The sequence below is a fragment of the Heptranchias perlo genome, chromosome 40 (genome assembly GCF_035084215.1).
Source record: "Heptranchias perlo isolate sHepPer1 chromosome 40, sHepPer1.hap1, whole genome shotgun sequence".
Classification (NCBI taxonomy): Eukaryota; Metazoa; Chordata; class Chondrichthyes; order Hexanchiformes; family Hexanchidae; genus Heptranchias; species Heptranchias perlo.
This window is the reverse complement of record NC_090364.1, coordinates 13287650-13311949: the sequence shown is the minus strand read 5'-3', so window position 1 is coordinate 13311949 and position 24300 is coordinate 13287650. Positions and strand designations below refer to the sequence as shown.

The window sequence follows — 24300 nt, the reverse complement described above, 5'->3', positions numbered from 1 at the left end:
TTTTGGGGGAGGAAGAGTTTCAAATTTCCGCTACTCTTTGTGTGAAAAAATGTTTCCTGGTTTCACTCCTAACTGGCCTAGCTCTAATTTTACGATTATGCCCCCTTGTTCTGGATTCCCCCACCAGAGGAAATAGCTTCTCTGTATCTACCCTGTTGATTCCCGTTATCGTTTTAAACACTTCAATTAGATCAGTCCCCAACCTTTTAAACTCGAGGGAATACAAACCAAATTTCTGTAGCCTGTCTTCATAGTTTAACCCTTTTAGCCCCAGTACCATTCTGTTCTGCGCTGATCCCTGCAAGGCCGATATATCCTTCCTGAGGTTCGTTGCAGTGCTTCAGAAGGGGCCTGACCCAAGCTCTGTACAACTGAAGCATAACTATTTTACCTGAACACTTACAGCAGGGACAGGCTCAAAAGTAAAATGAGTTTGATCTTCCATAAACCCAATTCAATAAAAACCCAGCGTTCACTAATGAATGTTCTTGCAGATTCCTAATCATTGCAGCAAGTTCACATCAAGAGAAGTAGAATAAAATGCATCACTTCTAGGCTTTAAGAACACTCTGCAGAGCTTAGACGCGATGCTTTTCATTTCACCACTTTTAATGTGAACGTGCTCCAAGGATGAGGGATCTGCAAGAACATTCATTCATCAGCAGTTTTATATCATTTGGATTTATCGAAGATACAAACATATAATATTGACGGGCAGCAAAAGACCAGACACTAGAGCCGAGGACCGATCCCTGGGGGGCACCACTAGTAAAGTGCCTCCAGGCTGAACTACATCCGTTAACTACAACTATTACTTTTGAACTTGCTGCTGTTGAGTGTTACTGTACAATAGAGGCAGGTTCACGCACAACAAATTATGCCGGTGCCTCATTTTGACTCTTTACAAAATCCATTTCATGTGATGAAGGCACACTCCCACCAGTGCAGTCCGTTTTTACCTCAGATGCAAATAAGTCAGGCTTGCTGCATTGCTCATGATATGTCAGAAGTCATTGAGGCTGGTCTGTCACTGCCAGCTACATTATCAATTTGGCTACAAATCTACATTTATCTGAGCTGTATTATATAAACTGTAACACACCAACAGCTCACTGTTTTAACCAACAGATTTTTCTAAGTGCAGCTTTAAACCTTAATATTTTGCCCTACAGTTCCTTGTAGATTTTCTTCATGATAACAGGCAGTAAATTCAATATTTGAGTAACAATAATGCATGTTATAATTTCTTTCAAGAACAGACCTAATCAAATAGGTGTTATTCCACATGTTTATGGGTGTAAGTCTTTATTGCAAACCAGGAAATATAATACTGAAGAAAAGATACAAATAATTTCCACCTTTCCTTCCTTTACCAAATTTCTCTCATACAGTACTTACTGTTATTAAAATATTTTTCTTAAATAAACCAGTTTAAATCCAGGAGTTGTGTTCCAAACCTCCTCCCAAAGTTGAATAATGGTCTTTCCTGAAGCTGTCCTCCTGCCATTTTTGAGTTTTCTCTCTTCCAAAGTGAATAAAAGCAATGCGATAGTTTTAACCGTATAGAATACATTACAAAATATATAAATGTCAGAAATTTCAAAGCACAAAATTTCCCTTGTCACATGTAATGTGGCATTTGCTGAATGAACAACCACTAAAGTATAGTAACCGGCAATGAGTTCCTGTGACACCTACCTTGGATATTCCACAGAACATGCTTTATGTTGTTTTGATGAGATATAAAGAGATTCTCTGTGGGTGGGTGGGGGCAGGAGTTTAGTTATTCATCAGGTAACAGCATATAAGGAAGGAGCGGGGCTTTCAAAACAGCAAGTCCTGGCATGCTCTGAAAGGCCAAATTTCAGTTGATTGTTACGTTAAGTTGAGTGGTAGGCATGGATGCATGCTACGATCCATAGCCTGCTACTGTACTGAGTTCCTTCAGATGGTGACGAAAGGTCCTTGACCTGAAACATTTACTTAGTTTCCTTCTCCACAGATGCTGTCTGACTTGCTGAATTTCTCCAGCATTTTCTGTTTTTATTTCAGATTTCCAGCGTCCGCAGTATTTTGCTTTAGAAATACAAACAAGTTACCTCGGTACATAAAAAAAATATATTTTTTGAAGTCAAGTTAGTAACTTCAGGGCAGATAAAGTTGAAGGGGCAGTTAGTATTGTCACTGCAGCCTAAAAACAGACTATAAAAATTGTATCATATGGATTGAACAGTGTATAGCTGATTTTAGGGGGAGGTAGTGTCATGAACAGGTGCAGAAAATAATCAAAAAGGCTGATGGAATGCTGGCCTTTATATCTAGAGGACTAGAGTACAAGGGGGCAGAAGTTATGCTGCAGCTATACAAAACCCTGGTTAGACCGCACCTGGAGTACTGTGAGCAGTTCTGGGCACCGCACCTTCGGAAGGACATATTGGCCTTGGAGGGAGTGCAGCGTAGGTTTACTAGAATGATACCCGGACTTCAAGGGTTAAGTTACGAGGAGAGATTACACAAATTGGGGTTGTATTCTCTGGAGTTTAGAAGGTTGAGGGGTGATCTGATCGAAGTTCATAAGATATTAAGGGGAACAGATAGGGTGGATAGAGAGAAACTATTTCCACTGGTTGGGGATTTTAGGAGTAGGGGGCACAGTCTAAAAATTAGAGCCAGACCTTTCAGGAGCGAGATTAGAAAACATTTCTACACAAAGGGTGGTCGGAGCTTGGAAATCTCTTCCGCAAACGGCAATTGATACTAGCTCAATTGCTAAATTTAAATCTGGGATAGATAGCTTTTTGGCAACTAAAGGTATTAAGGGATATGGGCCAAAGGCAGGTATACGGAGTTAGATCACAGATCAGCCATGATCTTATTAAATGGCGGAGCAGGCACGAGGGGCTGAATGGCCTACTCCTGTTCCTATGTCGCTGTAGATTGCCAACTGAAAGTGTAAGTTAAAAAGACACACACAAATACCATAAACAAAAGTGAGGTTTGTTTAAAACTATTTTGTGGCACCTTATTCAGGTATGTTTCATTTTCACCTGAACAAAGGTGATCTGCAGTTTTGCTTGTGCGGAATGTTGCTTCTGGCAATGATGTATGAGGCATTATGCGCATGTGACCATTTTAATTTTATCCGAGGAGGAACTTCTGAGTTATAGATTAATTTCTTGGTAAATCCCCTGGATTGACCGGACATTATTAACCGTACTGACAATTGGCCCTTGTGGTGACAGCAGCTGCCAGAACCAAGATGGGGCCCAAACCTGAATAAAACCAGTTGCACAAAATTAAAACCGCATGTTGTAACTGAGGAAAGGTTCCAAGGTTGTAGCCTAAGCCCCATTACAAACGGATAGCTGTTATAAACCGCTCAGTCTTTTTGCTTGTGGTTTGGTGTCATCTGAACCTATCTGTTAGGTTGCAGCCGCTATTAGCACTCCTGGACATCTATTATTCCCCACGTTACTGATGTTAACACTTGTACATTTGTTACAGGATTAAATGCGCTGGGGCTTTCGAAGAGTGCTGGTGAATTGCTGCAATTTGACTGGGTCCGTGCCATGAGTTGAAATGTAAACACGCCTGTCAACCCCATGTACAACCATAAACACTTCTGAGTCATTTCATGGCAATGATCAGGTCAAACGGACAAGCCAAGCCTTGGGTTGGCTTTGTTATATATTCAGAGAACTGATTAGAGATCCCACGAGATGCAGACTTTCCTTCATATCTCCAAGACATACAGCTTTCTTGTTTGGAGGCCTGACTGACCTCCCTTCCTTTGGCTATAGTGAAGGTGTAGCTCACCAGCTTAATACTGTGCAAAGATTTCCTCCTCTTTCCTCTTCCCCCACACCCCCCCACCGCCTCCTCTTGTGTACTTGCTCAGACTTCCACCAGTTCTGTCGATGTAGCTCGTATTCTGCCAATCTGAATTGAACCCTCCTGCTGCGAATTGTAAATTGTTTGGATTTCAGCAAGCCTGCAAATGTAATTCACAGCTGAGAATCATTTCAAAAGTTTATGCGCGGAGTCCGACATCATTTGACATTTTAACATCATAGTGCTACTCTCGCTAGGGCTTTAACATGAGATGGATTTTTTTGCTGCTGTGAGTTTAACACACTGTTAAACTTGCTCTTGGAGAATGATTTGGTGGCAGAATCCATCTCTGGTGCAAGGTTTCTCAGTGTTAATTGGGAGTTTTGTTGTATCATTAGTTCCCAGTTTGATGGGATTAATAGCACAGTGGAAAAATAATTACATCACGCACCTCGAATCAAGGCCAAAACTGGCAATATTTCTGGCATAAGTATCTGGTCACTTGACAAAATACTATTCACCCCCACCTCTGCTACAATCCAACTGCGTCTTACGGCAAATTAACCTTTGCTTTGGAAGTTGATGTTTCACAGCAACAAATTCGGCCCACGTTGGAGTTTGTGTGAGAAATCTGTCACCGTGTTACTGAGATTTCACTCAATTATAATGGTGGGTGATTGTCCACACCTAGTTCCCTTGAACTGTGAGAAATGCCCATCAAAATGTTTCTCGATTCTTGTAAGCTTGGGTTGTGGCTGAAGAGAGCATTTTGACCTGTGTGATACCAGGTGAAGCACAGGTTGGCCACTGTTGCAGGTCTAGCGCTGGTGATGGATGCAGTTTGAGCTGATGAAGTAAAAGCATCACTCGGCATGAAAATATTATTGGTTTAAGTTTAACGTTGTTGTCCTAAATTATATTGGTACAAATATACCAAATAGTGGTGACAATTGTGACAACAAGTGCCGTACCATAATCTGCCCTTGTGACTGTTTCTGTGGTTGGCAGAATCTTCAGAGTTTGCTCACTAGCTGCCATTGCGATGTATGAAAATTCCTACATGGTGTGAACTGGCTCTTGAGCAGTGTGTGTTTGTAACCGGGTTACTGTGACGGTAAAACCTGCAATCAGTAGTGAGTAAACTCCTGAGATTTCCAGCTGACTGGTCTGCAATTGTCAGTTCCTGGTAGAGAGCATTTTGGAATGAACCTTGAATTCAGAATGTTCTTAAAAAAAATAAGTGGAAAATTTTGTGATCACCGAAAGAAGCAGAACAAACAAGTGATCTTCTAAGAAGCAAGTTAACATTACCAAAAAGCAGAACACGTTACCCTGCGTCATCCACTCATGGCCTCCGTGTGTGTCGAGGGAGGCGCCACTCTGCAATAAGGGGATTTGTGCTGTTCCAGTGTAGAGGCCAGTTCTTATTAATCACAGTAAGCTCCATAATCACCTCAACTGGAATGCTACAATTGGCCTTTGTGCCTCAGTTAGGAGGGAAAGAAATCAGTCTGGGATTCTGCTCCTCATCACTATGTAGTCTGGCAACACCTTGATTTTAAAATTCTGATCCTTGTTTTCAAATCCCTCCATGGTCTCGCTCCTCCAGCTCTACAACCCTCCGAGATCTCTGCACTTCTTCAATTCTGGCCTCTTGCACATCTGCAATTTTCATCGCTCCACCATTGGCAGTCGTACCTTCAGCTGCCTAGGCCCTAAGCTCTGCAATTCCCTCCCTAAACCTCTCTACCTCCTTTTAAGATGCTCCTTAAAACCTACCTCTTTGACCAGGCTTTTGGTCACCTGTCCCCAATATCTCCTTTTGTAGCTTGGTGTCAAATTTAATTTGATAACGCCCCTGCGAAGCACCTTGTGATGTTTCACTACGTTAAAGCCACTATATAAATGCACTATAAAATTGCTGGACTATAACTTGGTGTTGTAAAATTGTTTACAATTATATAAATGCAAGTTGTTGTTGTAGTGATCCCTGCTGGAAAGCACATGCTTGGTTATTGAGTAAGAACCGGATATGGCTTTGTTGTGTTCCCCCACATAGTTCAATAGCCTGTTAACATTTGCAGGAGAACTTTTGGGCAAGGAAGAAACCAGCAACCAGGAGACGAGGGGAAGGGACGGGGACGTACAATAAAAAAAAATCTATATTTTTGTATGTAATATATGTAAAGTGGCATGAGATTAGGAAAGCAGACATGTTGATTCATCCAGTGTCAAAAGAAACGTAAGATTATTGAACTATTGTAGCTCCCCCAGTGTGTCTGCAAGTTTATCCATTGAGTAGCTGAGTCTTACAGACCAAGAGGGTGTGAGGGTTCCCACTTGTAGTCACTACCTGCTGGAATTACACGTCAATGGACATTTGGTGAGGGTGAGACTGGGCTCAGCTGTTCGTTTGTCACTTTTTCAAAAAAAATGGTATTGTTGCAGGGCTGAAGTGTAGCTGAGAACATGGAACATTGTATTTTAGCGACAGCATCCCCTCTCTGTTGAGGTGGGAAGAACTTTCAATGGTAGATCTCTCTGAATTATTCATGAGTTAGGAGTCTGCTGACCCAGTTATGTTCTTATCTTAAGTGTGGACCTTCATTTTATTTGTCCCTAATGTATGTGCTACATGATAGGTTTGTGAATCAGACTGTACTCTGGATATCCCCTATTTAACGGCAAATTTAAAACTGGTTGGAGACCAATAAATGTATTAATGTTCTGGACTTGTTTTTAATAAATCTTATTATTCTAAAGGTCGATACTGGCTTAACTGTTTTTATTCTGTGAAATAGTTCATTCACTGCATTGAAATCAAGACCAGCTCCTGCTCTAACTTCTTTCTCAGGATCTGAAACCCTTCTTGCCTCCCCCTGTCTTCTGTTCCTCCTACAGTCTCTGGTGGCTTTTAAAACCCAAGTTTAGTATCAGATATATTGAGATCTCTCTTAACTTCTCTCTTCTTCAGCCCAGGTGGTGCTGTGCCATTCTTTCTGGGTTTCTCACTAAAGGAGGGGGAAATTCCTGTTCTCGCTCTAAGTGCACCTACACTTAGAATAAGGGGCTGCTCTTTCAAAACTGAGATGAGGAGAAACTTCTTCACTCAGAGGGTGGTAGGTCTGTGGAATTTGCTGCCCCAGGAAGCTGTGGAAGCTACATCATTAGATAAATTTAAAACAGAAATAGACAGTTTCCTAGAAGTAAAGGGAATTAGGGGTTATGGGGAGCGGGCAGGAAATTGGACATGAAGCTGAGTTCGGATCGGTCAATGCCCTGTGGGTGGCGGAGAGGGCCCAGGGGCTATGTGGCCGGGTCCTGCTCCGACTTCTTGTGTTCTTTAGATTTGTGGTTGGGATCAGATCAGCCATGATCTTATTGAATGGCGGAGCAGGCTCGAGGGGCCGATTGGCCTACTCCTGCTCCAATTTCTTATGTTCTTATGTTCTTATGAAAGTATTGGGTACAAAGTCCAGGCCTCTGAGGGGAGCTTTTAAATGAAAGTTACAAACAGCAGATCTGGTTTTAAAAGGTGCCACTGTAGAGCATATATAGAGGGTGTATGCACTATGGCCCTCCCTTCGAGATCAACTTGTGGCACTGTGTTGGGTTTGGAAAAAAAACAACGCCCATTATAAACTAGAACAGGAAATCTCTCCCTCGTTCATTTGATGAGATGAAGATTGGTCATTAATTTTGAGGGGTTGCATTGTGAGTGCTAGCATTCTCAAACCTGGACATGACTCAAGAGGAAACCAACTTGAATGGAAGGATGTGGTATTCTTAAAGTAGTTTTTGAATCATTTTGTTAGTTATAATTTGCGAGTGCCAGGTCGCATGCTAAATCCTTGTATAAAAACTTGAAAGGTGCACTGTAAATATGGCAGTTTTGTTGTATGTGTGACCTGTTTTACTCTGAACTGTTATTGAATTTCATATCCTCCATGTGTTGAATTTTTCTTTATCTTTCCTCCTCCACTGCACTGAACACAAGTCACCAAACTAGGATCCCTTGATCACTGAGTGATTTTCATTTTAAATGCTACCCTGAGCAGCTAGCCTTTTTAATGTGTTATGTCGGCATGCTGCACAGTAGAGTGGTAGAGTGCAGGTTCGAGCCCGAGATTTCTCAATCATCGAGTTCCTGGCCTTAAGATGACCCTCTATATGGTCTGTCTTTCACCAGAATGATACCTGAGCTAAAAGGGTTAAATCATGAGGACAGGTTGCGTAGACTAGGCTTGTATTCCCTTGAGTGTAGAAGATTAAGGAGTGATCTAATTGAGGTGTTGAAGATGATTAAAGGAGTTGATGGGGTAGATGGAGATTTCCTCTGGTGGGGGAGAGTCCATAACAAGGGGACATAATCTTAAAATTAGAGCTAGGCCATCCAGGGGTGATGTCGGGAAGCACTTCTTCTCACAAAGGGGAGTGGAAATCTGGAACTCTCTTCCCCCAAATAGTTGTTGAGGCTGGGGGTCAATTGAAAATTTCAAAACGGAGATTGAAAGGATTTTTGTTAGGCAATGGCGTTAAAGGTTATGGAACCAAGGCGGGTAGATGGAGTTAAGATACAGATCAGCCATGATCTAATTTAATGGCGGAACAGCCTGGAGGGCTGAATGGCCTCCTCCTGTTCCTGTGTGGCGGGGGGGTTGCTGAAGTGAGGAGACCCACTTTAGCTGCTGGTTGTGTTGGATTGGGTCTGAGAGCAGGTTGCCTGACCCGAACACCCATCTCTGCCCCTGCCTCAGGCCATCTGCTGCTGAAACCTTCATCCATGCTTTTGTTACCTCCCGACTAGATTATTCCAATGCTCTCCTGGCTGGCCTCCCGTCTTCCACCCTCCATAAACTTGAGCTCATCCAAATCACCCCATGTGCTCACTGACCCTACATTGACTCCCGGTCCAGAAACACCTGGATCTTAAAATTCTCATCCTTGTTTTCAAATCCCTCCATGGCCTCGACCCTTCCTATCTCTGTAACCTCCTACAACCCTCCCAGAACTCTGCGTTCCTCCAATTTTGGCCTCTTGTGCATCCCCGATTTCCTTCGCCCCTCCATGGCCTTCAGTTATCTAGGCCCTAAGCTCTGGAATTCCCTCCCTAAACCTCTCCACCTCTTTACTTCTCTCTCTTCCTTTAAGATGCTCCTTAAAACCTACCTCTTTGACCAAGTTTTTGGCCACCTGTCCAAATATCTCCATATGTGGCTAGGAGTCAAATTTTGTCTGATAACGCTCCTGTGAAGCTCCCTGGGACATTTTACTATGTTAAAGATGCTATATAAATGCAAGTTGTTGTTGCTACAATTTAACTTTCTCACTCTTACAGCTCTGAAGAGTCCTGCTGCATTTCACGAACAGAGGAGAAGCTTGGAGAGGGCACGGGTAAGCAGCTTTAACACAGATTTTTAAATCTTCCTGTTACCTCTTTGAGAGATTTTATGCCTCTTCACAGTCTAGAAGGTAGGTAAAAGAATAGCTGTATGAGTAGGAAAATATTTGGAGAGTTGAAAACATCCTCATTCAAAATTTGCCATTGGAAAGTCCCAAGTCCCACCCCACACCGAGCAGAAATTACAATAGACCATTAAAATAAAAAGAATTGTCTAGCAAATGTACATTTAATTTTGAAAACACTCCTTCGCTCCCGCCCCCTCGTAAAAAAAAAATGGTATTTAAACATTTGACTGAAAATTAATTTCTTTGCTTAAAATATAATCTAGTCAGACTCTTGGGAGTCAACAGGCCTCAGAAGCTGCGGGCAACTTATTGGAAAACTGTGGGCAGTGCACCTCTGATTTTCTGATAAATAGCTTGTTGTGTGACACCCACTGGTGATGTGGAGTGTTGGAAAATTCTGCTCAGAGTGTCTTTTATGTAGAAAAATATCTACAATGGACTTCTGAAACTTTAGTCCTGATCCCAGTACCAGGTTCCACCTGGATTTGTGGTGATGAACTCTAATGTAAAGAATAGCACAGGAAGCCAGCAATGAGCTATTTTATAAAAGGTTTAATTACCTTCAGAAGTATTAACGCAAACTGAAGAATAACCAGGTGGGCCAACCCACATACATATATATACACAGAAGATAACTTTGAGACGCCACAGAAAACCTGTCTTGATCTGTTAAGTTTTATATGGTCTCCATATTACAAAAAGGATATAGAAACACTGGAGAAGATGCAAAAAAGATTTACAAGTATGATACCAAAACTCTGAGCTTATAATTATCAGGAAAGACTGAACAAGCTTGGGGATCTTTTCTCTAGGAAAGAGAAGGCTGAGGGGTGACCTAATAGAGGTCTTCAAAATTAGGACGGGGTTCGTTAGGGTAGACGTAGAGAGGATGTTTCCACTTGAGAGAGTCCAAAACTAGGGGCCATAAATATAAGATAGTCACTGATAAATCCAATGAGGAATTCAAGAGAAACTTCTTTATCCAGAGAATGTGGAACTTGCTACCACATAGGATAGTTGAGGCGAATAGCATAGATGCATTTAAGAGGAAGCTAAATAAGTACACAAGGGAGAAAGGAACAGAAGGTTATGTTGATAGGGTGAGATGAAGAGGGGTGGGAGGAGGCTCATGTGGACCGGCATGGACCAGTTGGGCTGAATGGCCTGTTCCTGTGCTGTACACTCTATGTAATTTAAATAGAAACATAGAAAATAGGAGCAGGAGCAGGACATTCGGCCCTTCGAGCTTGCTCCACCATTCAATATGATCATGGCTGATCCTCTATCTCAATACTATATTCCCGCTCTCTCCCCATACCTCATAAATTGTGCTATCATGTTCCACTTGTCACCCATAGTGGATCTTGAGCACACTGCATACACGTTTCACACGAAGATGCAATAGCCCCGTTCAGATATTACTGTGACCTTGCCTGAATCTTGTGCATTTAGGGTGTAATGGGACGAAGAAAAAGTACTCCTGCCTCACAGGAAACTAAGATGAAGCGCAAAAGACATATTTATTTTTGCAGTGCAGATATTTGTGCTCAGTGATAACTGCAAAGTAAAGCACCTCTTGGCACCACCTTGTCAGGAAGGTATCTTGGGGTTTGGTAGTTTCTTATCCCATCAGACATCTGAAAGCTGAGATTAACTTTATTCTTTTAGACTGCAATGTTATGATCTGCTTTTTCTTGAAAGAAAAGATGTTCAAAATGCCATGCAAAATAAGATTTTGAAATGCTCGCTGCTCAGCTTAGTCCACAGGTGTGTCATGGGGCTTTTACAGTAGAGCAGCAGGATGACCTGCTGTGGCCTTAGAGAGTTCGTAACTGAACTCTCTGCCTTGGAGACAACATCTGAGCGAGTAAATCATCAAGTGATTGGTACAGGGGAGAGTGGTGGTAAAGTCGAGTTCTCTCGATGCTGTCCACCCCACCAAAATGAGAGCTGTGTGCAGACGTTATGGACCTCCTGGCTTCCCAATGTAACCATTGTTTTGAAAAAAAATACAGACGGAGGACTATTTAAAAAGAAAGATCAGATCGCGTCCGGAGAGAGCAGAGTTGGTCAGGATGCACATACTTGAAGGTAAGGTGTACCAGATCACTGAGTCACTGTTGTACTGCATGAGAAGAAATTGTAGTAATGTTTGAAATGGACTGTGGTGTGAATCAAATGGGCTGGAACGCACTGAAATGTCAAAAAATTGATATCTGTAATCAAGACAGACAGGATTTTAAAATAAAAATTAAATTGTGGTTTTAAAATTTGGCTTCAATATTTGTAATTTTGTTCTGTGGATAATTCGAGGCTCCCAATTTGGCTGCTGCAAGCATTTATATGTGAAGGAGAGTGAGACGGGCAGCAGGTTGCTATTGTGACACCGACTACTATAGAGGCTTTCGTTGCAATCTGAATGTGAACTGCTGATTGCACATTGCGACCAATCGCAGTGGGCAATCCTACAGCTATTGCACAATCAGCCAACGAGGCAGTGGTTGGAGCTGGGATTACAGAGAAGGTGGTTCCATAAATTGAGTTGGACCAAGTCTCTTAAATATAGCAACAGCCACCGCATAGTAGTTCAAAGGTTAAGACTGGTTGCTGCACACAATGGTGGGCAACAGATTGAGAGCTTCACATCAAACCTGAGCCCCTCACATAAAATCACTATTAAATTGTATTTTTTTTCCAGAATTAACCTAGAAACTTGCTGGAAAAATAATGGCGTATTAATGACGCACGTCGTTATCCATGTGCAAATCTGCCAGCGTGTTCAGGGGATTAAGAGCTATGCTGTGAGTTGGGAATCTCCAGAACTTGCTGGTCGATTTACACGAGATGTTTCGCACAAACTGCATCTCGCCATTAGCCTCCCCGTTATTTATAGAACTTGCTGGATTTGCACATTAATTGCCCATTAAACAACAAATTTGCCACAGCAAATTAAGTCTGGTAATTAACAGCGTAAGTACACTTTTAACAATGTGATAATTGTTAATGCCATGCCAATCAACTGCTCTGGTCCAGAAATTGAACAGTTTAAACTGTGGAGTCTCATTCCTTCAGGTGGTAAATTGTTCTTAGAGATTTTAAAAATGTCAAATTTTAAATTGTGAATTTTTTTTTTCTTTTCTGTCTCTCTCTTTCTCTCCCTTTTTTCCTTCTTTTTATTTCTCTTTCTGTACCTGATTTGACTCTTAATTCACCCTCCTTCTCAGTTGTCCTCTGTGTTTCTTTCTCAATCCTTAAATCTCATTGGTTAAGGGGATAGACTCTTGGTCCCGCCATTCACCGAGATCCCAGATGCCCCTTTGCCCTTGCCACACCGTTATCAGCTCGCACTTCCAGCAAGGTACAACGCAAAACATTCTGAGCTTGAAGGGTGCTGGAAAATGTCTTAACTAACGGGGCACGCCGCGAGATTCCCCACTCCAGCAAGATTCAGCTCTGTATTCCTGTTCCGATCCCCTTAATGTTCAGTGCAGCCCCGTCCTGTGTGAATAGCATACTGAAATGGATTGAAAGGGATATTAGACACAAAAAGAATTTGCACATTCTGCTTCGTACACTGGAATGAACAAAAACTAATTGTGAAGAGAAAGCATTTGTTTTCAACACTTCCACTCAGACATTGGCAAGCAGTGGTCGACATGCACTTCTGCATTGCTGATGAGTTGTGTGCTGGCAAATGTTAACGGGAATGTAGCCCAGCAGGACTGCACTGACTGGGAGGATGGCATGTGCACCGCAGAGTTCTATTTAACATTTCCAGCAGGACTGCAAATGGAAGAGAAACAATTAAACTTCCCACAATACTGTGAAAATGCAGTCGCTAAATGACCAGTTGTCTTGTTTATAGCTGCCCGATCCCACAGTGACTGTGCTCATTTCAAGAGTTCTTGTTAAAAGCTGGTGGTAAGAGAGAAAATTTTGCAAGACTGGTGTGGTTTTGGATGTAAAAGCAGAATTAAAAACGCAGTTAAGAGAAGTATGCTGAGCTGAATAGTCACGAAATGTTATATCAGATGAGATATTTGTGCATTATTTGCTACTGTGTTTTCTCTACTTTAAGACTCTCCGCTAGAGACAACGTATTTAGAATAAGGATCTTTAGGAAAAGGCCATTAGAGTCAACAAGCCCGTACCTTTCTGATCCACCGCACCTACCTTTCCAAGCATATCCCTCAGTCCCTTTCCTATTCAGAAATGCATCCAATTATCTACTAACCTGTTTTCACAATCTGCTTCAGTGGATTTTGCTGGTAATTTACTCCACGATTATTACTCTTTTGATTGAAAAAGTTCCATCTAACTTCCTCATTTTAACTCGTCCCCGTTATTTGAACCCTTCACAACAGTGAACATTTCTGTTCATTTATAATCTTCATTTACATAATATAGGATTAAGTTGCAATTCAGTACAATGCACTTCCCCTTTAAAGAAAAACTGAAATATAAATAGCATAGGAAATACACACAGAACTGTCAGCATTCGATAGCGAAAGGCCGTGTTCATCCAGGATAGGTTTGATCCCTAAATAAAGCTATATTTGTGTTACTATAATGCCTTTTTTAAAAAAAACACACAAATAAATACACGAGGTGCTACATGGTGGGATCACAAGCTGACGTGTGAGAACTGACCAGGATAGTTGCTTTACTATGGATGAGTGGTAAATACTAGTAAATGTTGTGTCCTGTTGAACCTGTTTATTACCCATTCTCATTCAATGTCAAAGTTGTTACCACTTTTTTAGGTTTCATGTTTTAACACTATATGTAATAATGGAGCCTGCTATATTCCAAAACTTCTTGGGTAATGTTGTGACATGAATCCTGCAGACCCTGATCCCTTTGTTTTAGTGTGATATTTTTCTGTGTCCTGCACATAGCTCAGTGGAATGGTGTTCTGGCTTTAAGTGTGAACTCCTTGGCCCTGTTTTGGCTTCTTCTCTTCACCCCTCCTCTCTGCAAGGATGGTTACCCTGGTGCAGAGCTCCAGTAGCCCTCCAGTAGTTCGCTCAAGTGGTTGTTCATTGTGTATGAGCCTGGGCATTGACTGTTGATACTATTCAATCATGTTGGGGCTTTAACACCAGAAATTGTCCTCTCCTGGGCATCCACATAACGGCTGTTTGAAAAAGAGCAACTGGCTAGCAAGCTGGAGCAAGACCGTGATCACTTATTACCCATCTCCCCGGCCTGGGGCGTCTGATACCATGTGTGGAGTCCCTGCACCTGCCTCAGCTGAGGTGGGATCTAAACACTGAATCTGGAGCAGTCCTGGTCTGTACAGCTCGATGCCACACAATGCAATGCATTGATCCACTGAGCCATTGATGGGGGATGTACTGGTCTGGCCTCTGTTCTGAATGCTCCTAATGCGATTGCTACCTTTATTCTCGATTGTTTTTTGTTTCTTTGCTGTTCTCATTGACTCCTCTATTTTGCAGTGTTTTTCTACTCTCTCTTCTATTCCTTTCTGTTGTCGTCTTAATTGTATATTGACTTTTTAAATCTTTTTAAAGCTCTTGTGGCCTTCTTGCTACGATTTTATTTGCGAGCCCGCTTTTGGAGTTTGCTGGTATTTAACCCTTTGATTTTCAAATGACTTTCGGCTTTTAAAAATATGGACCTTTTTGCTTTTATCAGCCATCAAAGACTACCGTCGTAGTAAATATATGAGGAACTGGAGAAATATATTAAAACAATTTTAAAAATTGCCCCTTCCTCGAGGTGTAGCATTTGGTTTGATGACCTGCTGTGCAGAGATGCTGATCTGTGCCCATTGTTCCCCATGTAGTTAGCTCCCAGGCTCAGTCTGGCTCTTGGGGTGTTGCCCAGCTGAGGCAAGCTGCTCCAAAACATACACAGAGAAAAGGCAGAGACATTCAACCAGGGTTTGCCTGACCTTAGTGTACTGGTACAGATTGGCACTGGTGAAGTCCTAGAAAGGGGCCACCTCCCTGTTGTCTTGCCCACGGAATAGTCCTGTGAGGGAGAGGGGGCAATGAATTGCCGTCTTCAAAGGGTTAAAGTACAGAGTGTTTATAAGCGGGCTCTACTGCAAAATACAATGGTGCTTGATCTAGTCAATCCAGTTTCAGCTTTGCGGTGAAATACTAAGCATGAGCTGAATTGACTGGGTATTTACTGGTGTTGCACAGAGACTTCGGCGGAGCCCTCCCTGCAAGCCACGCAGATGAAGCTAAAGCGGGCAAGGCTAGCTGACGATCTGAACGAGAAGATAGCACAGCGCCCTGGTCCCATGGAGTTGGTGGAGAAGAACATCCTGCCCGTGGACTCCAGTGTCAAAGAGGCCATCATAGGTAAACGTGGATCAGCTGCCTTAGTAAACGTACTGTATCGTGTTGGCAGCTCCGCAATGCAGCAGTGGGACACAGGGATGTAACTTCCCTCCCCCTTCCAATTTTCTTCCATGCTCACCAGGTGGGACACATCAGGGTGGATATTTTATTTGTTTTACATTACGTTTCATCAACGTTTCAGTCGAGTGTCTGTCCAGAGTCAGCTGATCTCAGACAGGGCTGTTGGTTGGGCCGGAGCAGTTATCCTCAGTATCCCTGGGTTTGGAGGTGGGAAAATCAACCATGGTTATCCCTCCTATTGAGCAACTCCCACTGGAAAGTAAGCATGTGTCGTCAGGGGCAGGCTGGGCTGAATGGTCCCACTGACACTCACTGCCATACGTGACCAGTGGCTGATTTGGCTCAGACTCCTCCCAGGAGGTGTTGACACTTTCAGGAGGAGGAGGGAGAAAATAACAAGGGAAAAAGAAATGTGCACTCAGCAGAAGCCTGTTGGATCGTGGTATATTTTACCATAGATGTCTCTGACGTTTAAAACTCAGCACTGAATCTTTCACTTACCAGTCCCATGCCCTAACTCTCCTGATGACCTGGTGCGCAAATGACTCCTGCTAGGGTGCAGTTCTACAGGCACACACTCTGTCACCTCACCCAAATGGCCATTCTGCTTATGTGGACCCAAACGGTGAGTTTAAGTAGGCTATTCAACCATGGGGCATCACAGCCGTATCCAATCCCATCCTTTCCCAACATGTAAACACGCACACTCTCTGACCGCTTATAGGATAATGATCCGGAGCAGGAATCTGACTGTTTTAGGCGATTCCCTCCGCCCCCAGCCCAGAGATATTGAAATCAATTGTACTCCAGTTGGTGATCCTGCTAACATCAGCTAACCCAACGCAGACCGGGCATCAAACTGGGACCTTCTAATCTGAATGGGTCTGAATCATACCACACCATGAATATATGCACAGAGACATCGGGGAGTTATGGTGTAGGACTGTTCTAAGTGAAAACCTATGTACTCAGTTTAAAATTTTAAAGTGTGTGTGCGCGCGCGTGTGTGCGTATGTGCATATATTCTAGGTCCCAGTGTGATAATCAGATCCATTGACAAGTCTGAGGCTTACATTGAGCATATTTTTTTTTTCTTTTTTCCCTTATTATTTTCTCCCCGCACCCCCTGAGAAATGTCGATGGTTCCTGGGAGCTCTCAGGTACCTTACCAAATTGGCCATTATTCGTGTGTGGAGTTTGATGGTGAGTTTTAGCAAACTGTTCGCCCCATGGAGGCCAAGCCCGTTCCTGGCCTCGTGACTTCCAGCAGGGGTTGCTTGACAGGAACAGGAGTCGGCCATTCATTTAGATCATGGCTGATCTGTATCTTAACTCCATTTACCCGCCTTGGTTCCGTAACCCTTAATACCCTTGCCCATCAAAATCTATCAATCTCAGTTTTGAAATTTTCAATTGACCCCCAGCCTCAACAACTTTTTGGGGGAGAGAGTTTCAGATTTCCACTTCCCTTTGTGTGAAGAAATGCTTCCTGACATCACCCCTGAACTGACCGCAGTCAGGAGCAAGCCCCTGAGTTGATTTTTCTCTTCCTCCCCCAGGGCCCGAGTGTAATTCTATTGCCTCTACCACTGTCCTGACTGAGATCAGCTAACTCAGGACAGACTAGGTAGGGATCCTCTTGACTTCTCTATAATGAATAATCTAACACAAAATCAATAAAATATCTAACCTGCTGTGGTCCATCTGGTGTCGTGTCAATGTCTGTGTTCAAGCTGCTTGAGTTTTTCCTGCTTTTTTTTTTGCACTCAGCTGCTATGTGTGAGTTTTACTCCATGCTTTCTGCCAACACGGTCATCATTGGTGGCATACTGTCCTTTGAAAAACATGTCTAGATTGATCGCAGCCTGTTCACTTTCTCTTTGAATTGCACTAATAGCCACTTAACCATCAGTGCCTCAACAGGTGAATTGTGCCACATTTATTTTTGATCTTGGGAGTCCCGTGTTGTTGTTTTTTGTGTGTGTGATTTGTGGGAGGGGGAATAACCGCAATCTCTAGGTGACTTGCACCTATGAAATAAAGTGACCCATTGGCCTCTAGGTGGCTCTCTCTAGATGAAATAATTGTAAACAATTTTACAACACCAAGTTATAGTCCAGCAATTTTATTTTAAATTCACAAGCTTTCGGAGGCTACCACATAGATGAAATAAGATAAAGCTCTACAATCTAGAGGTGGTGTTTAAGAGGGAGACCTCATTGAAGTAAATAGGATATTAAATGGTATAGGTGAATGAGTGTTACTTCAATGTCAGGGTAGGGAAACCAGGATACATAAATTGGTTTTAAAAGAAGATAGATACTGGGATGGACCATAAAGGGTGAAAATGTGTGGAGTAATTGATATTGAGACAAATACATTGGGGGCAATTCAAATGTAGCTGGATGCTATAATGAGAGAGGTAAGGTAAAAGAATTGTAAACAATTTTACAACACCAAGTTATAGTCCAGCAATTTTATTTTAAATTCACAAGCTTTCGGAGGCTTCCTCCTTCGTCAGGTGAACGATGTGAAAATTGTTTACAATTGTCGACCCCAGTCCATCACCGGCATCTCCACATCAAGGTAAAAGAAGGTTGAGCTTCGATGGGCTGAACAGCTGTAACTGCTGTTGTATTAACACTTAAATCAGGATGTCTATATAGAGGGTACTGAATCTCCTGTCGGTACAAATTATTAACAAAATACCATAAAGCTGCAGGTCCTGTATCTTACATCATCGTCAAATACCAATGGAAACATAGGCCCACAACAGGAAGAAAACATTACACAATAACATACCTCCCAGTGAGTTGCAGTTTTGTAAACTAGGATTTAACAAGTCATTGTCAGCCAGTTGAACTTTGTTTAGTTTGTGATCTGCGCTCTCGTTTGGATTGTTACTCCCTTAGTGAGATGTTTCTTATTGATGTGCACAATGGTCGATGCACTTCGGAACTGAGCTACAAATTGACCGTGTGGTACTAACCCAAGGACAGGAGTACTCAAGCCTGGGCAAACTGAGCTCAAAGCTCAGGCACCTCAGTGCTATTTTCACTTATATTTCCTGTTTGAATTTTGTGGACCGAGAGGTTTTTAGTGCTGCTGTCTCATTGGTGGATAAACCCTGAATCAGAACCCCAAGATCTGTTAGTATTCACCACTTGAGATTTATACAGATTAATGGATTGTGGAGTTAAACTTTATTGGTGACTCCTTGCACGTCTGGCTCCCTCTGCTTAGCTTCTGCATTTTTTTCCATCCAGATGCCCTGCCACCATGACCAACTTTTTTTGAGAAGTTGTGGCCATAACTCTTGTATGTATTATGCATTGATTTAAAAATCCATCACACCCACGTGTGAGATGGTGATCACACAATGCAGAATTGAATCTGGAGAAATTGGACATGATCAGGAATGAGGGACTTCAGTTATGAGGAGAGACCAGAGAAGCTGGGATTGTTCTCCTTCGAGCAGAGAAGGTCAAGGGGAGATCTAATAGAGGGGTTTTGATAGAGTAGATAGGGAGAAACTGTTTCCACTGGCAGGAGGGTCAGTAACCAGAGGATACAGATTTAAGATAATTGGCAAAAGAACTAGAGGGGAGATGAAGAGGGTGTTTTTTTTTAAACTCAGCAAGTCTGGAATGCACTGCCTGAAACAGTGGTGGAAGCAGATTCAATAGTAACTTTCAAAAGGGAATTGGATAAATACTTTAAAAGGAAAAATTTGCAGGGCTATGGGGTAAGAGCAGGGGAGTGGGACTAATTGGATAGCTCTTTCAAATGTTCGGCACAGGCACAATGGGCTGAATAGCCTCCTTCTGTGCAGTATAATCTAAACCCCTTAGTGTTGTGACAACACATCGCTAACCCTAGGATTAGGACTTTCTCCTGCTCCGATCGTGGGAAGTGTTCTCTTCTTTGCCATGACAACTGCTGGTAAACAAAAGAACAAAATGAAACTGCAGAGATTTTTAAAAACAATCTTTTATTACCAAAAAGTATCCTCAATTTCTGAGTTCAGATGACATTTAAAAGGCTCCTTTTAATTGTTTTAAAACAGGAGGAGGCCATTTGGCCCATAGTGCCTGTGCTGACTCTTTGAAAGAGCTATCCAATTAGTCCCACTCCCCTGTTCCTAGGTTACTCTCACCTCCCATTTTGTGTGTGACTCCTGCAGAAATATTAATTTTGTATGTAAATTATATTGTAATTTGTAGGCATTCTAAAGACTAAGATCATTCCCTTCCAATTTTATGCTTTATAACTATGTGTTACGGTGTTTTACTAATGTTAGGCTGACATAATGGAACTGGATGTCATGTGGTGTATTTAATCCAGAATATTTAGTGACATTGCTCACTGCTGATAGGAAATAAAAGTAATAAATCTATCCCTTCAGCCACTGCTGTGTTATTCTGAGCTCTTTACTTGATGTAGGATAGTTCATACTGACGGAGAAGTTTTTGATTAGCTGTAGGCCGATCCCTGAATTGTCCCCTCGGGTTGTTTTGGCACAGCACTATGGTATGATCTCATTGTTGTAACCCATTGTGCTCAGGCAGCGGACCTCCTGCAGTACTATATTTAACATAAACAAACAAGCCCAGTATAACACGGATTGAGGTCCGATGTTAATTCACAGGTGCTTAAATCAGAAAACAGCTCCAAGTACATGTCACTCCGCTTTTTAAGAAAGGAGAGAGAGGGAAACCAGGGAATTATAGACCAGTTAGCCTAACATCTGTTGTGGGGAAAATGCTGGAGTCTATAGTTAAGGATAGGGTGACTGAACACCTCGAGAATTTTCAGTTAATCAGAGAGCCAGCATGGATTTGTGAAAGGTAGGTCGTGCCTGACAAACCTGATTAAATTTTTTGAAGAGATGACTAAAGTAGTGGACAGGGGAATGTCAATGGATGTTATTTATATGGACTTCCAGAAGGCATTTGATAAGGTCCCACATAAGAGACTGTTAGCTAAGATAGAAGCCCATGGAATCGAGGGAAAAGTACGGACTTGGTTAGGAAGTTGGCTGAGCGAAAGGTGACAGAGAGTAGGGATAATGGGTAGGTATTCGCATTGGCAGGATGTGACTAGTGGAGTCCAGCAGGGATCTATCTTGGGGCCTCAATTATTCACAATATTTATCAACGACTTAGATGAAGGCATAGAAAGTCTCATATCCAAGTTTGCCGATGACACAAAGATTGGTGGCATTGTAAGCTGTGTAGATGAAAACATAAAATTACAAAGCGATATTAATAGATTGGATGAATGGGCAAAACTGTGGCAAATGGAATTCAATGTAGGCAAATGTGAGGTCATCCACTTTGGATCAAAAAAAGATAGAACAGGGTACTTTCTAAATGGTAAAAAGTTAAAAACAGTGAATGTCCAAGGGTCTTAGGGGTTCAGGTACATAGATCATTGAAGTGTCATGAACAGGTGCAGAAAATAATCAATAAGGCTAATGCAATGCTGGCCTTTATATCGAGGGGGCTAGAGTACAAGGGGGCAGAAGTTATGCTGCAGCTATACAAAACCCTGGTTAGACCGCACCGGGAGTACTGTCAGCAGTTCTGGGCACTGCACCTTCGGAAGGACATATTGGCCTTGGAGGGAGTGCAGCGTAGGTTTACTAGAATAATACCCGGATTTCAAGGGTTAAGTTACGAGGAGAGATTACACAAATTGGGGTTGTATTCTCCAGAGTTTCGAAGGTTGAGGGGTGATCTGATCTAAGTTTATAAGATATTAAGGGGAGCAGATAGGATGGATAGAGAGAAACTATTTTCGCTGGTTGGGGATTCTAGGAGTATGGGGCACAGCCTAAAAATTAGAGCCAGACCTTTCAGGAGTGAGATTAGAAAACACTTCTAAACATAAAGGGTGGTATAAGTTTGGAACTCTCTTCTGCAAATGGCAATTGATACTAGCTTAATTGCTAAATTTAAATCTGAGATAGATAGCTTTTTGGCAACCAAAGGGATTTGGGCCAAAGGCAGGTATATGGAGTTTGATCGCAGATCAGCCATGATCTTATCAAATGGCGGAGCAGGCACGAGGGGCTGAATGGCCTACTCCTGTTCCTATGTTCCGAAGTATAATGCCCATTTAAAACAGTGGTGCATGATTCTGTTTATAAACATCCTCAAATCAATGGCATCTGTTTGACAAAAGATTTTAAGTTTCTGGGTCTAGGTGGAACAGTGAATTAGACTTTTTATCTTTACTGGCCACATACCATGGAGCTCCACTGGCCACAAATTGAAGCTTAAGTGAGTGTTGCATTAATTTGCAAACATCCCGAGCTGCCCGTGCTAACAGCTGTTGGTGGAATCTACCCACCACTGAGGAAGCAGTGCTGAAACAATCCTTTCCAAACCTCCAGGCCCACACAATTGAACTGGTAGAAACCAATGGAAAGGAACCAAGTTCAGCTGTGTATGAGGAGCTTTATTCTCTTGATAGCTGTGCTACACCTGACCTTGGTGTGCTCACATTTCAGCAGGTGCCGAAATAGGAAAGTGCTCCATTCCCCAACATTTAACATCCTTCATTTCTATGAGCCCAAAAATTCACCAGAGTTTATTTCAGGTCTTTACATACTACCTAGGCTCTGGCAGATGATGCATCTGGCAAATACACCCATGAGAGAGATTTAAGTTTAGAGAGGATAGTAAATATTCTATGACCTTTCAATTTAGTAACTTTTAGTGGGAGTGCAGAGTATTTTTGGTTGTTCAGGTTGTAGAGTCAGGATTTTAATAAGCATCATTTTCTTTTGGATTTTTGAAAATTCTGGGTTTGAGATGGAGAGGAGCGAGTTGTATTGTTTGGCTGCGCCTACCCACACTCCGTCTGTTGGGGGATGTCGTCTGTGTTTTTGGCCCATTGGAGAGGATGTTTGCAGAAGGTGGATGGTTGGTAGTTAATGGCCAACCTCTGATGGTCGGGGGGATCGTCCACTGCGTCTTATCTGGCTTCAGGTTTTAGCCTAGCACAGTCCCTACATAACGGCTGGACGATTTAAATAACGGAGGCTGATGAGAATTATTGAGGGAGCAATGTTGTTGCATTTTTATCTCCTGGGTCTGGTCTGGTGGCCATTTTGTTGAAGTGGCATCTCGTCATTCAGAATAATTGTGTTAATGGTCGAGAATCTTGTGAACGTGAAGCATGTTACATGGTCGATGAATGTGGCAGAAATATCAAGAATGGAAGAAAATCCAATTGAGCTTGTTTTCATTGGAAATGGTGAAACTGCCACTAATTGTAGAATGAGGGACGTATTCATGAAATATTTATTTATTTATTATTCGTTCATGGGATGTGGGTGTCACTGGCGAGGCCAGCATTTATTGCCCATCCCTAATTGCCCTTGAGAAGATGGTGGTGAGCCGCCTTCTTGAACCGCTGCAGTCCATGTGGTGAAGGTTCTCCCACAGTGCTGTTAGGAAGGGAGTTCCAGGATTTTGACCCAGCGACGATGAAGGAACGGCGATATATTTCCAAGTCGGGATGGTATGTGACTTGGACGGGAAGGTGCAGGTGGTGTTTCCCATGTGCCTGCTGCTCTTGTCCTTCTCGGTGGTAGCGGTCGCGGGTTTGGGAGATGCTGTCAAAGAAGCCTTGGCGAGATGCTGCAGTGCATCCTGTGGATGGTACACACTGCAGCCACAGTGCGCCGGTGGTGAAGGGAGTGAATGTTTAGGGTGGTGGATGGGGTGCCAATCAAGTGGGCTGCTTTGTCCTGGATGGTGTCGAGCTTCTTGAGTGTTGTTGGAGCTGCACTCATCCAGGCAAGTGGAGAGTATTCCATCACACTCCTGACTTGTGCCTGTAGTTGGTGGAACGGCTTTGGGGAGTCAGGAGGTGAGTCACTCGCCGCAGAATACCCAGCCTCTGACCTGGTCTTGTAGCCAGAGTATTTATATGGCTGGTCCAGTTAAGTTTCTGGTCAGTGGTGACCCCCAGGATGTTGATAGCTGTGACAGTCTTGTATTAGAAAGCCTCTTGTATACTGTGAATGGTATTCTTCCTGTGAGGCATTCAAAAGTGTGTTGGGACATTGCTGACCCTTGAGGTCTAGTATATTGTGTTTGCACACTCATTTTAGAGTGACATTAGAAACCCAGCCTTCCCTTGTCCCTTTTGCTGTTTAAGCCTTGATTTTTTTTCTGTCACCCAGGACATTACAAGGCTGTGGGGTTTGGGAGGGGGGGGAAGGCATGGATTGGAGGAAGAGTTTAGTCGGATGCTGCAGCCATCATGGTGTGGGGAAGGCTTGATGGACCCGCTGGTCTTTTCCTGCCCATCAAGTTTGTCTGTTGGAGTCGCAGAGTTTCTCGCACACAGATCCCCACACAATGAATTGCAGCTCTCTGCGGGTGGGAGAGTCAGAGGCTTTTTCAGGCAGAGGGGAGGAAAAATTGAGGCCATGTTACCCTGGTTTGCCCTTCTGTTTGTCCTAGGAGTAGTGGAGCTAGATTGGGCAGATTCTAGAGCATAGACTGTACACTAAGACGAATGGGAAACAGAATTAAATAAAGGGAGTTATGTAAAAGCTTTGACGCTTTCAGTGATTCCTGAAGCAATA

General features: G+C 42.8%; 1 protein-coding gene across 8 annotated transcripts in view; it reads left to right on the top strand.

The window, feature by feature from the left end:
- Window positions 1-24300, top strand: part of LOC137305706 (myocardin-related transcription factor A-like) — a 138094-nt gene that overhangs the window by 81910 nt on the left and 31884 nt on the right. For 5 of the 8 annotated variants that reach the window (XM_067974628.1, XM_067974627.1, XM_067974624.1 and 2 more), the window contains 3 exons: window positions 9170-9225; window positions 11316-11391; window positions 15474-15635. In XM_067974628.1, coding sequence (XP_067830729.1) covers window positions 9170-9225; window positions 11316-11391; window positions 15474-15635 — 294 coding nt within the window. The remainder of the gene's footprint in view (window positions 1-9169; window positions 9226-11315; window positions 11392-15473; window positions 15636-24300) is intronic. The other 3 variants (XM_067974625.1, XM_067974626.1, XM_067974623.1) reach the window with 2 other exon arrangements.